Raw genomic sequence first — 16,354 nt, forward strand, 5'->3', positions numbered from 1 at the left:
TGCAGCCCAATTAAAGAGCGCTTGAGTGGACCGTCATCCTGTGCGAGCTTTTGCAGGACCCTCCGTCCTTCCTCACTTGCAACGTCTGAACTGCACTACAATGTCCGTAGCCAAGTTCAAGGCGGAGTGGGAAGAACTCGATGAGGAATATCAGCAATTGCAAGTAAGAACAATAATGTGAAATGATTATTTCGGCGGGTTTTAAAGTCGCTTCGTCGTCGCGGTGGATGACACTGACAGAGGAATCACCGTAGCCTCCTGCTTACTCGGCATTCATTCTTATTATCACAGTCAACCTATGCGCAATAATTAGCAACTTTTAGGGAAGTTTTAACCAAAATCATATCGGAAATTTGCTTCATATATATCACCGGTTGCATGTGCACTTCACGATATGTTTGCGTGCCTGACGTTAGCGGCAGGTTCCCCGTACAGCTAGTGTGTTTTGCGGTTGCACCGGCTAACAACACCGTGCAACATTTCGTCCATTCCATCACAATATTTATTCCTCTATGAATGTCAAATGTTAGAATAATTTTGTCGCCACTGTTTCCCCCCTCCAAAGTATTCAATGATCTTTGAATGCATCTTAGCTAGCTGACGTTAGCTAGCGAGTTGAAAACACTTTCTACGCTAACCACACAAAAACAATGCCAATCGTTTTTAAAGGTGGCTTTGTTGCATTGTGGCACCCTTGTTCCTCCTGCTCGTATTAAATGTGACAATACGGTCAACATTTTAAATCTAGAGCTGACCCGTTGGGAAATGTGATGGCTTAACTGTCTAGGGATAGCTCATTTATAGGGAGCCACAGTATTAGTTACGCCTGGAAGAACTATCTAATGTACATGTGCTTTTTATTTTAAAAAACAAAACAAAAGGACACTATCACATTTGAATAGAATTAAGACAAAGGAAATGGATTCAGTTGTCTTGTTTTTCTTCTTCCTGTAATATAAGTGCAAATATTGTTGACGTGACTGATGCGTTTACATCTATAGGAAACTCACAAACTGTACAGGCAGAAACTTGAAGAGCTGACTAATCTTCAGACGACATGCAGCAACGCCATCAGCAAACAGAGAAAATGTCTAAAAGACCTTCGTGGTAGCTTAAACAGGTATGGTTTTGTGTTTTCGTCATTCATATTTGGATAGCTGCAAAACATGCATGGAAGCTGATGGACTTGTTCTTCTTTCAAAGGTGCGCACAAGTCTGTGATGAAAACCAGATGCACGTCATAACGGACATCCAGACTCAAATCAAAGAGAAAGAGAATGTCTTCTTCGACATGGAAGCGTATTTACCAAAGAAGAATGGGTCAGTACCCTTTCACTTGGGTCTCGGACACAACTGTCAACCAATCATGCTGCAGTCCAGCTTCACCTTAAACATCTACAACACATTAGAACCTGATGCATCAGTTCACACAGGGTATTGAAACCGGATTAGTCCTAATTGTATGTGATTTAGCGTGTTTTGCTCATTTATGAATATAGGATCGTTTGGATTATTTTGTACTATGTTTTTTTTTATTTTTAGTATTCAAATTGGAAAAAGTTGGGACCAATGATATGTAATTATAGTCTTTTGCAGAATACCTATATTAATATATAGTATATATTTTACATTTAGACCCTTTTTTAACCTTTAGTACATTATAATTTGTAATTAATTCTTTATATGATATAATTTTTTATACCTCACCATTGTAAAAATAAATTAATTTGTAAATTTTTTGACAGAAAATAATACATTCTAAATTGTATGATATTTTTTAGATGTGTTTCTTTAATTTAATAAATTTAATACATTATTAGGGATTATTTTTCAGATTTTTTTCTGATGTTTTTCTATATAATTTTTCTCTTCATTTAGACAACAAATGGGTCCAATATAAATTATGTATTTTTTAATATAATTTAATATATTTAGATTTTTTTGTGCCTGTAATAACTGAGTTAAAAGTGTGCATTCTTAGTAGAATTAAGTGAGAACATCCTCTGAAGACAACCTAACCATCATTAAAAATTGTAAAAAGGAAGTTGCACATGCAAAAAGAAAGTGTTATTCTATCTTCCAGGCTGTACCTGAACCTAGTACTGGGCAACGTGAACGTGACGCTTCTCAGCAATCAGGCCAAGTATGGACTTCCTTCATCTTGTCTTGCTGTCCTCATCATCCATATCATCTTCTTGTCATTTATTATCATCCACGTAGGTTTGCCTACAAGGACGAGTACGAGAAGTTCAAGCTGTACATGACCATCATCCTCATGTTTGGCGCCATCACTTGCCTCTTCTTCCTCAACTGTCGGTGAGGCGACATCACTACGTTCTCTCCGTTATCTCAGATGTGTATGACGTTCTTATTCGTATTGGTGTTTAGGGTGACGGATGAAATCTTCAACTTCTTGCTGGTTTGGTATTATTGCACCTTAACCATAAGGGAAAGCATCCTCATGACCAATGGCTCCAGGTGAGTAGAATGTCATACATGGGATCCATATGTAATCCACATGTAACTTGTCCTCCCTGTGATTGGCTGGCGACCAGTCCAGGGTGTACCCTGCCTCTCGCCCAAAGACAGCTGGGATAGGCTCCAGCACACCCCGTGACCCTAGTGAGGAAAAGCAGTAGAAAATGAATGAATGAATGTAACTTGTCCTGTGTTTTGATTCAGGATTAAAGGGTGGTGGGTCTCCCACCATTACGTGTCCACCTTCCTGTCCGGTGTGATGCTCACCTGGTGAGTGTGTTATCAATACAGTGGAACTGCAAAATGACAGTATCATGACACCTCGGTATACCTTACTACCGCTCAGAACATTCAGGGAGACTCTCCCATGCCATTATTAATAATAAAAATTGATTTACTTTTTCTATAAAATGTATTGTGCCCATCCCTTATTTCCTGTGGGGAAAATAAATCCAAATATGTGTCCTGCGGTATTATGAACCAATTTCAAGTTTTAAGCTGTCTTTTATGCTCCTTGCAGGCCAGAGGGACCCATGTATCAGATGTTTAGAAGTCAGTTCCTTGCCTTCTCCATCTATCAGAGTAAGTCCCGACTTGGTTTTTGTTGTTATAACCTCTCAAGGGAAAATACTATCCAAATTAAACTTGACTATGCCGTACTTTAGAGTAGCGATATACATCACCAGAGAGCCATTGTTGTCTAAATAGCTGACAACACAAGATAGCGCACCTCACTTTACACCTGTAGTTGGTGTCAGCACCATTGCTTGTTGCCAGGTAGGAATTAACTCATAGAGACACAATTATGTTGGTACTCACTTTGCGCTGGAACTCATGTTGCCAGATATTATAACAAGCTGTACACTGACTACTCTAAAGTAGATGCAGGTTTACTGTATTCTGTTCTAAAATGGCGATACTGTACTTCAATCAGCTGTGTGACAAGTTAACACAGCAAGCGGGGGTTAGAGCAGGCCATGTCCTCCATCACCCGAGGCAACAATTTGCTTACATAACGGCAAAATTTTGCCTTGAAAATCAAGCATGCCGGCACACAAACTGCCTTGCTCATATCTCATGCATGGAGGCGTACATCACCGAGTGTCGTTTAACTGGGGGGGATGTTCAGATGTGGACTTTCTAATGTCTCCAGGTTTTGTCCAGTTCCTCCAGTACTACTATCAAAGCGGCTGCCTGTACAGGCTGCGGGCTTTAGGGGAGAGAAATCAGCTGGACCTCACAGTGGGTGAGTGGTCCAAGTAGAGGGGGATAAAAAGGGGGGTAAAAGGTTCCAGACACGACATCAACGCCACTCATGATTCCTTGCAGAGGGATTCCAGTCCTGGATGTGGAGAGGCCTTACGTTTCTTTTGCCATTTCTCTTTTTTGGCCACGTAAGTGAGCACGATGTCTACTTATGGGATGTAAACCACCACCCTCATTCAAAGCGACACCTCCTTCTCTTTCAGTTTTGGCAGCTGTATAATTCCGTGACCCTGTTTCGCTTGGCGGGACATGAGGACTGCAAGGAGTGGCAGGTAGGTATCCATTTACATCCAATGCTTGTCAAAGATCCTTTATACAGTATCACAAAAGATCTCTGCTGTTTTGAAGGTCCTATTGCAAAAAATACTAGGTCAAGCGCTTTTATATGACAGGAGTGCGATGCTATCGCTACTTACTGTGACTGTAATTTACTGTACTGCAAAAATAAACAGTAGCAGCACATGGCTGCTTTTTAAGGACCTGCTGCAAAAAACACTAATCAAAGATTCTATAAATGACAGGAGGACTTACATTTTCAGTACCTACTGCATAATTCCTAGTCAAAGATCCACTATAGTCTAGGTCAGAGGTAGGGAACCTATGGCTCGGGAGCCAGGTAGGGCTCTTTTGATGACTGTATCTGGCTCTCAAGCATTTACCACAATAAAAATGTATGTTTGCTAACATTTTAAAGTAAACATCACAGAAATGACTGTTAAAAATAATATTAAAAATCAAAACTTTCTTATGCATTTTAATTCGTCCATCTATTTTCTACTGCAATATGGCCGACCATATCCATCTTTTTTGATGATATTTTCCAGGTCAAACACCAAAACTTGATTATTACTGGGTAATGCGGTAGTCTACCTCGGTCATTGAGATGTCAAAAAAACATGTAAATGTAAACTTTCCTCCTTTAGTCAAATAGTCACCTAGCTAAAGCTGCAGAACCAAGCCTTCTGACGAAGATGGCCAAAAGAATGAAATACGTGTACTGAATATGGTTCAAAACCATGCAGCAGCAGAAGTTGCATTAATGGCAGCAAGTATTTGATTTATTATTAGACACTGCGCTGCTCACGAAAGTGTGCTGGCCACACCCCATTGGCGTGGGGTAGTGTGCCTGGTCTACGTAATTAGAGCCCATTATATCTAAAACTGTTGGTCTTACATACAAATGCACACATTTTATTGCATTCAAAATGTATATGGCTCTCACAGATACACATTTTAAAATATCTGGCCTTCATGGCTCTCGTAGCCAAAAAGGTTCCCGACCCCTGGTCTAGGTTCTCAAAGTGGGGTCCAACAATTGTCATTGGGGGGTACGTGAATGACAATGAAAAACAATTACAAGTGCAGTCAAGCGCAGGGATGCTGGAGACTATCCCAGCGGACTTCAGGCGAGTGGCGGGGGTTACCCTGGACCGGTCGCCAGTCAATCATAGGGCGCATATAGACAAACAACCATTCACACTCACATTCATACCTATGGACAATTTGGAGTCGCCAATTAACCTAGCATAGCGCGCAGGCCACACAGCTAGGAGACCAGGGTTCAATTCCACCCTCGGCCATCTCTGTGTGGAGTTTGCATGTTCTCCCCTGTGTATGCGTGGGTTTTCTCCGGGTACTCCAGTTTCTTCCCACATTCCAAAAACATGCTAGGTTAATTGGCGAGTCCAAATTGCCCATAGGTATGAATGTGAGTGTGAATGGTTGTTTGTCTATATGTGCCCTGTGATTGGCTGGCCACCGGTCCAGGGTGTACCCCGCCTCTCGCACGTAGGAAATTAATGAATGAATGAATTAGCCTAGCATGTTTTTTGGAATGTGTGAGGAAACCCACGCATGCATAGTTATTAGTCATGCCTAATATTTCAATGTAACCATCCCATAAGTTTTCTACGACGCGTATCCTCACTAGAGTCGCGGGTATGCTGGAGCCTATACCAGTTGTCCTCGGGCGAGAGGCGGGGTAAAACCTGGACTGGTCGACAAAAAATGTTTTGTAAATTTGGCTTTGCCACTCGCGAAGTTTTGGAACCACAGCTCTACATGACACGAATGCTTTGCTGTTCTTGTCTTGGCAGGTATTTATGCTGGCACTGACCTTTCTCGTCCTGTTCCTCGGTAACTTCCTCACTACATTAAAGGTGGTCCACCAAAAAGTGCAGAAGAACCAGGAAAATGTGACAAAAAGTGACTGAGAAGCTCAATCAGATTTTTCTTTGGTTTTTGGAGGACAAGGACCAATCTTGCACATCCATCTGACTGTGGAGAAAGTGCAGTTCTCTTCTCTCAGGTGTTGGTAGCAGCATCCGGCCGACTGTGCGATGGGTTTTTGTCCATGCTGTTGCTGTCGTCCCTCACTGATGTCCACTTTGCTGCTGGATCCTATATGAAAACAAAATGGACGGACTTTCAGTGTATCGATGTGTTGTTAGGATCATATGCAACGAAAGAGGGTGTCAGTCAACGGTACATCAGCAGATCTTTTGCCTTTGACCACCTGAAAGTCTTGTCATGCAGCTTCATACTTCTGTGAAGTAGTTTCCCCCGTGTCATGTGTCTGTTTCACAAGTGTCTAGGTCGGACTCCTTTTTAGAAGTATAGAGAATAAGTATAGAATGCTGCACTCGGTAGCCTTCCAAGAACACGCACAGGGCTCACGCAGGGACCGTCCTCAAATGTCCACCTGTGTGTTGTTCACCATCAGTAAGATGCACGTGTAGTTTTTATCATGGTAAGGGATGAGCATCATGTCTAGTTGTGTGTTTTATAGTCCTAAAAGGCAGAAACTCTTGAATTTGTTGAAAGGGATGTGTCCTATATTATGTTGCACACATGTTTTAGGGTTAAAATGCTACTTGTTGGCATCAGTACTGTACTTCAACACTGTCATGTAGAATGAGGGAGGGGGGGAATGGGACGATTCCAAGCCACAAATTAAATATTTGTATTAATTTACGAGGAAAATGTTTGATTTCTGAAATTGAACTGTCATGTTTATGAGGGAATGCAAATATTTATTTTTTTAAATACAAATTAGATATTACTAAATACAACAGAATTCTCAATGGCTGTAAATAGAATTGTAATTGCCGCCTCTGCACGGCATAGATCTAATTCACGTTTTTAACACTAGTGGGCGCTGCTGCCCAAGATTATTACTACAGTACTGCACTAGTTTGGCTGGAAAGATACAGGAAGTAGCACACACAGTTAAACCAAAAAAATATTTTGAGCCAGTGAATTTGTAGTTGTTGAATTATATTCTACCTTTAAAAAGTCTATTTTCATTATTTTTGATGAAAGAAATCTGCCATTTCTCAATACAGGCATAAAAATGTATGATTAATTGTATTTCTTTTCCCCTCAAGATTGTGTGATAAATTAAGGGATATTTATCATGTCTTAAATTCAAATAGAAAATATTCATTACTGTATTAGGGATAACTTTTTCCCCCTCAAATGACTTTAAAAAAGTATTTGGCTACTTTACAAACTAAAAAAATAGCCACTCACAAAATAAAAAAAATAATATTTGGCCTTGTTTGTATCATAAAAAGTTGTTTTTAACAAGTAAAATCTCATTAAACTTTGTTTTTTTAATAAAAAAATACAAAAGGCAATGAAAGAAAAATGACTAAATATTTTATGTTTTTCCCAAAGTGCATATGAAAACCCTTCATGTATCTTGAGTCAACAGGAGATGTGCTGCCACTTTGACTGACAGGCAGCGACGTCCTCTTATCGTCATAAAATGACACATTTCCTCTTCCTCTTATAGTCCATGTGTTTGCGCTGGAACGCCAAAGCCTTTTTGGCGGCCTCCCTGAAGACGTCTTCCACGTTCTCCTGATACTTGGCCGAGCACTCGAGGTAGAGCTCGGCTTTCATCCCCTGCTGGGTGGCCAGTCCCTGCATCCCAAAGACGCCGTGATGAGATTAATCAAGGAGAGGTGGAGATAAGCTTGTTGGAGTGAAAGCAGCTTGAATGTCTTAGTGGGTCAGCCTGCTTCTTCCTCCGCTTCCTGCATATCAAAATAATGATAGCTTACCTGTGTGTAAGTGATGGGAGATTGATTGATGGCCTTCAGCCTCCTGATGGACTCTTTATCCTTCCTGAGGTCAGTCTTGCAGCCGATTAGGATGACTGGAATGTTGGGACAGAAATGCTTCACCTCTGGGTTCCACTGGGTTAAAAAAAAAAATAGCAAAACACACAGAATCTTAAGGGATTGAGCACTGGAATAAAGTCATAATCGTTGTCTATTGTATTATACCACATTATTGACAAATAAGGACAAATGAGAGGGTTAAATAGCTTTAACATGAGGACAAATGAGAGGGTTAAATAGCTTTAACATGTTTGGCTGTCAAGTGACACCATTTGAAATGTAACACCCCTAAAATGAAGTTTCATTCTGCTAATTGAGCTTAGGACTAGTTTTCGATATTTCAGCTATCATACAAGTGTAAAAGTAAGTTCATATCGAGGAATACACCCGGTCTTAACTTTAACGACGCATGACAAGGCAACCTGCGGCACAAATATGCCGTACGTGTACTCATTTTCCATTCATGTAAAAATTAGGGTAATCACCTATAGATCGTAAAAACACTTAAGCATTTATGGACAATGAGTACTTTGGCGGAGGTCTATTCTGGTGAATATATATCTATTGAAATGACAGTTTTGTGGGACTTGAGAGGCCGTTTTTAACTACTGTTTTTGCGGTATGTCTTTGAGAACAAAGCACTCCTGTCATATAAAAGAGCTTTGACTAGCGTAAACATACTGTTTTAATTGATGACTATATAAGCCATTTGCTTGGATAAAAAGGTGTTTGAAGATGTGACAGGAGTGAAGGGCGCTGTGTCCCTGGTCTTTAGCTCCCTGAAAATCTGACACACTCCCCCAGAACATTTTAATAGAATAGTCCTGGTACAGAATGTACCTTGATAAACATAATATGGATATTATGGAGATAATATCTCTCAACAACATAAAATGACATTTCTCACACTAAGCAGGTCTGAAAGAAGGAAGTGGATGACCAATATTGTTCTCGCTGCACGAGGTCAAAGTCCACGCAAAAAGCAAAGAACCATGAGTTAATAATAACTGAAAGAACGTGAGACGCTACTTCTTTGTGGAGGCATGCCTAAGAGAGCACGTTTTGTGATTGCTATCCATTTTGTACCTTTATGGTGACATTGTCAAAACTGGTAGGGTTGGTCACGTCGAAGCAGACCAAAATCAGATGGGCTTCCTGGTAGGAGAGTGGCCGCAGCCTGTCGTAATCCTCCTGTCCTGAAAGACAAACAGGAGATCTGATTAAAAAGTATGCGTGGATTGTAAACAACGGTGGATAGCTTGGAGAGCAACAAATGGGCGATACAATGTGTTGTATGTGTTTCAAAGTCAGGGCATATTCACATAAGAAAACCACATCCTGGCTTCCTAACTTCCTTTTTAGGCTGATGTAAGGCACAGGGTTACAATTTATACCGACAAAGTTGACCATTTCTGGTAAAAGATTAGGAAATGTACTGCTAATTCACAAAATAACAGTAATTCAAGTGAATAATGTCTAGTTTTATTATAGTGCAAAAGGTGCCTATTTATTCTACTGTATCCAATAAGTGTTTAAGAAACATTTGGTCATTCAAGTGGAAAAAGAAGTTTGAGCTGGGCCACTGCACTGCACTATTGTTATAATACCTTATTTTCTTTGTGTCAGCTGCACTTCCGATGTATATTCTCCTTTTTGTATGTTTATTCTCATATAGCCCTTACACGTTGGTAAAATAAGATACAAAAAAGCAACATGCGCAACCTGTTCACAGAGCTTTTCTTACGTCATTCATGACAGTGGTTCTCTTACGTTTTGTGCAACTTGAGTTGGGCTTTTCCCGAAGATTTTGGTCATAGATTTAAATATACAGGATCCACATATCTACTACTGGTATTGCATAAGACAGCCATGGATGTCATACACATTTCTGACAACTGCATCACTCTTCATGTAAAAGATAAACAAGAACTGAATATAAACTGACATTTGAACAAATACAGCTGAAAGCGGCAGCTATTTTTCGTTAAAGTTTTGGGATAATTCAGCTTAGCAATGAACGCAATCATCATATTATGCAAGTGTTTCCCATGACGCCAACCCTGAGGATTCCATTTCCTGTAAGACACACACATATAGCAGCTTGACTGCTTCTATTTTATACGAATACACAAAATGTCCAAAATGTCTTACCTGCTGTGTCATACAGGTTGACTTTGACTTCTTTCCCTCGAAGAACCACAGAGGTGGAGTATTTTTCAAACACTGTCGGGGCATATTTCTGTTTCACAGGAGAGAGATGTTATCACTCAGCTTTCTTCTGAATAATAATGAAGTGATGATTGTTATGAATAATCTCCACCTTACCTCTGGAAAATAATCTTTAGCGTACACCATCAGGAGAGACGTTTTCCCGCAGCCTCCATCGCCCACAATGACAATTTTGACTTCATCCCCCTGCTTGGTGGTATGACTACCTGCATCTTTCTGTGTCATCCTTCTTCAAACAATCAAAACTTTACTCCCTCCACAATTCAATGAGGTATGCGCATAGTATAGTAAGCCTGATCAATTTGGTAGGTCCATGATTATTTACATACTCCTCATCTTCTTACCTCTCTGTGTGTTTACCACTTCCTGTTCCTGTCACACTGAAAGCCTGACCCCCATCACATTTCTTCTTGCCCCGTGTGCTCGCATTAGCATCTCTAGTTATGAATAGCACCCACGGCTGCACCCACTTCCTTTATTTTGTATGTCATTTAATGGGTGGGACCTTTCATGTGCAGTACTGCCTCCGTTTGTTTGTCCTGGTAATCACACTTTTAGGCTGAATGCCAGCTCCCAAATGTGGACATTTTATAGCAAGGTATGATCAAAGTTATTGTGCAGAAAAAGCCTACAACCATATGTTATATATAAATATATATACACAATAGTATACAATGAAAACGAACACACACACATATACATGTATACATACATCTTTAACTAGACTTCAAAGTAAATCGCTTGGCTTTTTAGTATAAACACTTTCAAGATGATAAATTGACTGATTAAAGAATAGGATTTGTGATTACATTAAAGACTAGTATTGTATGCAAACCAGCTATGATTAGTGGTGCGTACCTGTAGATAATGACATGCCTACCCCCCTCAATGTTATCTCTATTTACTTAACAGAGAAGATAATGAAACTTAAATAGTGTGTCTGTATCTGGGCATGGTTCTTTCAGGCTCACGCTGGCACAGGGGGGGTTCGAATTGTGGCCTCAGCTCATATTAAAAATACGATTAAACAGAAAAACTAACAAAAGAATCATAGTATAAATATTACAATAGTCATAATATCAAAAAATTTAACATGTCACAAAAAATTACAAGCATATTGTTGCAATTTTCATTTTTTTAATGTTAGGAACAAAAGGATAGCTGCGAAATACCCGTGGGATTACCAGAGTCCAAATATTATGAGAATAAACTTGGGTTAATTTTTTAAATATACACTGTTAGAAAACATTACATTTGTAAAACAGCAAAACAGCTGAAAAAGTAATAACGTACTTTGTCACCAAGCACACAAAGCTGAGGTGCATGCTGTTCGTTCTTCTATCCTATATATATATATAACTTGTTAGCATTGCTACATGGGTGGGTTTACAAAATGTAAAATATCAAAGTGGCCCCAAGATACTTTGATTTTACTGTATGCGGCCTTGGCTGGTTTGGACCACCCCTAAAGTAAATTAAGTAAATAAAGTAAATTAAGGATTTTCAAGTTGAGCTCAGTTATTTTGGCAAGCTGTCTCTTTAAGGGAACACAAAAGACTAGCAATGTCTTCATTTTTTTTTGGGGGGGGGGGGCAGGATTCTGAGGCAAATCATGGCTTATGCTGAGGTATTGACAATTAAATGTGGCAGCATTAAGTAATTCTAAACATAGTCTATTTACAGCAAGGAGGCTGTTATGTAAACGTGACATGTGATATTCAGCAACAGTTTCCACACAATACTTTACATCTATGTTTAATAAAAAAATATATATATACATGCACAAACCGAATGAAATAGGTGAAAAAATGAATACAGTCCCATAGTATGTATTGTATTCTTAAATTGTGGCGACTGTAGGCTATAATATTAAATATAACCTTTTAGGCAAACAGCATTTGTCAACTTACTTATCGATTGTTTTTGACAGAATTCGATGATATACGAAGAATAGAAAACATTTTTGTTAAACAAAGCAGCTTTTGTTCACCATGCAGTCCAATCCGTTGTGGAACATTCCAGAAAGGCAGCCACACTAATGGGCGTTTTTTAAGGCCTGTGGATACACTTAACTAGTCAATTTAAACCACGTTTTGTGTGTAATAAAATGTTCACCTTGGTTACACACGCTTCTTCGTAGTTGTGTGTCCATGACAGGAGAAGCTGTGGGGGGAAGGGTGTTCCAAGCTAAGTGGAATGACAGCATCGTGACTTTCTAATGGAGGAATGCTCGCCGCGGGCAGCCCAAAATAAACACGACTAGCAAGAAAAACAGGCCTTGAAACTCGATTGTAAAAGTGAGCACCATGTGCCACACGACAAAACACACCTAAAACAAGAAAACATTTATGCTATTTACTATTTTAAAAAGACTGTTACTATGGCCTCTTGCAACCTTTGGCACGCAGTGTAATTTTCCAGTCAACAACCAGGTTATTGTGCGTGCACTTCCCATGACCTAATATGGCAATGTGGAGGGGGTGCTGCCATGGCAACCCCCGCCAGCTCTCGGATTACCGCCTTTGCCTTTGGGAGAGTGAACCTCAGCCGTCGCCATCTTTGTTTCTTTCCTCCACACGTCGAGGCGTCAATTCTTCGTCAATTCACCTATTAAATGTACGTCCATTCCGGATATAGTTACACCTCTCTCGACTGGGTGTAAAAACGCCTTGCTTTGAGTGTGGAAACGTCGAGAATATCCCCCTCCCCCTGGTTGTCGCCGAAGCGCTCTCGAATGGGAGAGAGAGAGCGAGAGAGCGAGCGAGACCTCACCCAGTTCGTTATGGCGCAGCAACACTTATTAGAAGCTCCGTCCTTTGTGTGTGTGACGAGAAGCCATTTTGAGAGCCTGCTGAACTCTTAAAAACCTACACGCCACCTCATGGCTTTAGGACAAGAAAGGGGTGGAAAACAGAATAGTCCCAAGATTCTCCCCCTCACCCCTATAAGACTCACGTTTAAAGGCTTGGATTACATATTTTTGAATACCAGCTGTAAGTTATCAATACAATATTGATTAAAATGTTTTTTTTAACATATACATGTAAACACAATTGACAAGTGTCCTATTAGAATGCCTACATATACAGTAGAGATAAAGACAAGTGAGTGGTAAAGTGTAAAAAAAAAAGAGGTTTACCTTTGTAAATAACATTTCCTTGTAGTTTTAACTGTGGTGAATCTTAGTGAGAATGGTCGATGTTAGTTGACTGTTATCCTGTCTTCAAGGGAGAGAGATGCTTTGCATATTGCCCCAAAAACAGATGATGGTTGAAGATGCATTACTCGCTGACTGGGAGGTAATGGAAGGCACTCATGATTGTTTATGCAAGCGCTTCATCTTTTGTGCTATAAATGGAATCCTTTCTTTTTGCAGGATGACCTTCCCCCATTAATGACATTATTAGAGGATCCCAAAGAAGGAAACTGGAATCCTCTCACCTCTGCATTTCAAGGCCCGTTTTTACTGCATTTCACCAAAGGTGTTGAGGTAAATATTTTGTTGTCCCTTCTTGTGTCCTTTTTGGCTTTGGACGGTTTCTATTTCTGCAGGGAGCTGCCCCACCATCCCGAGTTGAGTTAGACCTGTTTGGGAAATTAAAGATGACCTTCATGCAAGGTCATGTCGACTGCGACGGCAATTTGGTCCTTTAAATGGCAAACCAAATTCTGCACCCACAGATGTTCTCTCTCAAAAATCCATCAGCTTTCTGTTATGGGAGAAAATGTTCAAAGCCATTAATCAAAGCATCAAATGCAAGAAGCCTGCAAGAAGCCTAAGAAGGGTATTTTTACATTAAAAAGGCCACCAATGTATGTTGTATTTGTCATAAGAACATGGAATAAAGTTGGATGCTACAATAAAAAAAGACATTTGGATAGCTCAATTGATAGATTGACAAAAAATAGTTTAATAATCAACAACAGCATGCTGCAAAGATTATTATAGAAGAGTTGGACTTACTCATTGCTACTCATACAAGGCCCGTGGGTGCAAAACTGACTTAAACATTTACAAACTGTGTTGTTTTACCCCTCTCTTCCCAAAAGAGCTGTTTATTCACAATATTTTCACTTCTTTTTTTCTCTTTTCAAATAGTATTATATGGGTGTGCCCGTGACCAAGTTAAGACAAAGATGGATTCCAGGCAGAGGAAAAAAGGCTCAAAATGTCACAGGGTAATTACATCCAGCACACTCTTTCTCTCTCTCTCTCTCTTCCTTCTTCTCAAATCCTTTCAAAGGAGCAATCTTAAGGTTTATCATAGTCCGTGAGAGGTTGAGGAAATCAAGTGTAAGATCCCTTTTTTGAGACAAAGGAAACCCAGCTAGGCCCATTAAGTCCCCCTGTTTTTAAGCAGGAAAATGGCTGCCGAGAGCTTTCAGGGCCCCCCTCTCTCTCTGCTCTGTTGAAGGACTCCTGAGCCGTGCCTCTAATAGCAGACCGCTCATCTGGTGCTGAGCTCTGATTGGTTACACCAGGCTGCCGCTGTTAACCAGCCAATTGCCCGAGCACTGCAAAAAACAGCAAGCAATGTCAAAGAAGGGGAAAAAAAACATTGTCTGTCGAAAAACCTACAACAAAAAACAGCATGTAAAGAAAATAATAGCAACACGGCGTCTGATGACGATTTAACCGCCTTTGAAGCTACGATCTGTGGAAATGTGCACTATTATGTTTGTTCAGCGGCTTTAAATTGATTTTGAAGGTGTCTGCTCAAAAATATTAAAACACATAGTCGCGCTGATATTTTTTTAATAATAGTTTAGCGGCACAAGTATTTTTGCCAAATGCAGCATAATGCATTTGTCAGTTGAGTAAACGCGAGTGGCAGATTCGACACGGCACATATTCGAGCAGTTAAACGACTAATATAATTTCCTAGAGTCAGTTATATATGTATTTAACCGGATCATCGCGTAGGTGAAAATAGACAACACGAAATGGTGTTTTGTTAAATAAAAAGGCGACATAGAAGTTTGTAGCGAAAGTGCGGCTCAGCGTTCGACATGGGCAAAGCCTAGCGGTGTATTGTGGGAGAGACAGAAGCTACACACATACACACACAATATGTGCTGGCTCTCGCCGAAAAAGCAGGCACTATTCCTCAAGATAAATCATGTAATCTAAGCGGCGGGAGGTGAAGGTGATTTCTTTATCAATTCAAGACAAAAATCCCCTCGATCGGACCAGCCATGTCCAAGCCGGGGGAGCGAAACAAATTGCACGAAGACCATGGCAGAAAGCAGAGTTCAAGTAAGCTTTTTCCCCCTCTCCTCTCTCTCGTCAATTGTCCGTCGTGATGGTGTTACATTGTCGCTTAAAGTCATGCACGTTTGTGTGGAAGTGTCGAGGAAGAGGGGCGACTGGTGTCGGTGGTGGTAACGGGACCGTGTTGAGTTAGCGCTGCCTCACGTTAGCTTGCTTCCCCCCCACCGTTTTTGCTTGATCGCTCGCCTGTCCTTTCCAGCGCTGGCCAACGGCACCGACAGTCACCCGGTGTGCGGTTCGGCGGAGAAGCGGAGTCACCACTGGAGAAGTTACAAGTTGATAATCGACCCGGCGCTCAAGAAGGGATCGCACAAGGTCTACCGCTACGATGGACACACGTTCAACATGCCCGTAAGTGCACGCCGAGTCGGCGACCTCCATGATGGGGCTACGGTGTGTCTGTATAGTGTTGTGGGTTCACTGTTCGGTGTTCTTCCTGCTTTGTTTACGTGGTTAACATTAAAGTGTGTGCATGCCTTGCCGCCTCCTCAGAACCCTGGGATACCACCGGTGGACATCGTTCGAGACCCCAGAATCGGACGTCTTTGGACCAAGTACAAAGAAACCGACTTACCGGTCCCCAAATTTAAGGTATATTGACAGCAAGTGTGCGCGTGAGAATATGTGTGAGTTGGGGTGTCATAACTTCCAAAGTTGTGTACACATTCCCTTTGGCTCATCTTCAGGATTTCCTGGAAAGCTGTTCTCAAAACTCAGCCTTGAGTGTGGTTTCTCCTCACAAAATACAACCTTTTCTACACCCTGTAAAACTGATTTTCTGGAGCTTATTTTGTGGAGTCTTCTCACCCCAATAACAATAGTCAGAGATCCTCTAAATGACAGGAGTGTTCTGTTTTTAAGGACCTCTGCAAAAAAAAAACATGAACACTAGTCAAAGATCCTCTATATGACAGGAGCACCCTGCTGCTCTAAAGGACCTACTGCAGAAACACTAGTCAAAGATCCTCCACATGACAGGAGC

General features: G+C 40.7%; 3 protein-coding genes across 12 annotated transcripts in view; 2 read left to right on the forward strand and 1 right to left on the reverse strand.

Annotated features, from left to right (window-relative positions):
- On the forward strand, nt 1-6,672 carry tmem120b (transmembrane protein 120B). The gene is made up of 12 exons (XM_058064807.1): nt 1-163; nt 1,002-1,120; nt 1,204-1,320; nt 2,084-2,143; nt 2,221-2,316; nt 2,389-2,478; nt 2,683-2,748; nt 2,999-3,060; nt 3,632-3,724; nt 3,808-3,872; nt 3,948-4,016; nt 5,841-6,672. The coding sequence occupies exons 1-12, from the start codon at nt 101-103 to the stop codon at nt 5,955-5,957; spliced, it is 1,017 nt and encodes a 338-aa protein (XP_057920790.1). The 5' UTR covers nt 1-100; the 3' UTR covers nt 5,958-6,672.
- Nucleotides 5,544-14,660, reverse strand: rhof (ras homolog family member F). Of its 4 annotated transcripts, XM_058064813.1 has the most exons (7): nt 14,065-14,660; nt 13,240-13,810; nt 10,197-10,329; nt 10,023-10,110; nt 8,958-9,067; nt 7,812-7,946; nt 6,756-7,671 (listed from the first exon to the last, which is right to left on the reverse strand). In XM_058064813.1, exons 3-7 carry the CDS (start codon nt 10,323-10,325, stop codon nt 7,507-7,509), a joined length of 627 nt encoding a protein of 208 aa, XP_057920796.1. In that variant the 5' UTR covers nt 10,326-10,329; nt 13,240-13,810; nt 14,065-14,660; the 3' UTR covers nt 6,756-7,506. The 4 variants fall into 4 exon arrangements, with proteins under 4 accessions (XP_057920799.1, XP_057920796.1, XP_057920797.1 ...); XM_058064814.1 differs by lacking the exons at nt 13,240-13,810; nt 14,065-14,660 and adding an exon at nt 12,216-13,208; XM_058064812.1 differs by lacking the exons at nt 13,240-13,810; nt 14,065-14,660 and adding an exon at nt 10,445-13,208.
- The window catches only part of setd1ba (SET domain containing 1B, histone lysine methyltransferase a), a 16,821-nt gene continuing 13,027 nt past the window's right edge, over nt 12,561-16,354 (forward strand). For 2 of the 7 annotated variants that reach the window (XM_058064799.1, XM_058064800.1), the window contains exons 1-6: nt 12,561-13,093; nt 13,329-13,399; nt 13,477-13,590; nt 14,200-15,357; nt 15,572-15,723; nt 15,865-15,963. In XM_058064799.1, the coding sequence (XP_057920782.1) occupies nt 15,297-15,357; nt 15,572-15,723; nt 15,865-15,963 (312 nt within the window). In that variant the 5' untranslated portion in view covers nt 12,561-13,093; nt 13,329-13,399; nt 13,477-13,590; nt 14,200-15,296. Of the gene's footprint in view, nt 13,094-13,311; nt 13,400-13,476; nt 13,591-14,199; nt 15,358-15,571; nt 15,724-15,864; nt 15,964-16,354 lie in introns of those variants that run through there. The other 5 variants (XM_058064796.1, XM_058064801.1, XM_058064798.1 and 2 more) reach the window with 4 other exon arrangements.

The sequence above is a fragment of the Doryrhamphus excisus genome, chromosome 2 (assembly GCF_030265055.1).
Source record: "Doryrhamphus excisus isolate RoL2022-K1 chromosome 2, RoL_Dexc_1.0, whole genome shotgun sequence".
Taxonomy (NCBI): domain Eukaryota; kingdom Metazoa; phylum Chordata; class Actinopteri; order Syngnathiformes; family Syngnathidae; genus Doryrhamphus; species Doryrhamphus excisus.

Excerpts from the sequence above, each read along its gene's own strand:
- tmem120b (XM_058064807.1), top strand. The coding sequence starts at position 101 with ATGTCCGTAGCCAAGTTCAAGGCGGAGTGGGAAGAACTCGATGAGGAA. Across the intron at positions 1,121-1,203 it reads CTTCGTGGTAGCTTAAACAG|GTGCGCACAAGTCTGTGATG; the intron begins GTATGGTTTTGT and ends CTTCTTTCAAAG. Across the intron at positions 3,873-3,947 it reads CATTTCTCTTTTTTGGCCAC|TTTTGGCAGCTGTATAATTC; the intron begins GTAAGTGAGCAC and ends CTTCTCTTTCAG.
- rhof (XM_058064813.1), bottom strand. The coding sequence starts at position 10,325 with ATGACACAGAAAGATGCAGGTAGTCATACCACCAAGCAGGGGGATGAA. Across the intron at positions 10,111-10,196 it reads CTAAAGATTATTTTCCAGAG|AAATATGCCCCGACAGTGTT; the intron begins GTAAGGTGGAGA and ends CCTGTGAAACAG. Across the intron at positions 7,672-7,811 it reads CTCCCATCACTTACACACAG|GGACTGGCCACCCAGCAGGG; the intron begins GTAAGCTATCAT and ends TTTGGGATGCAG.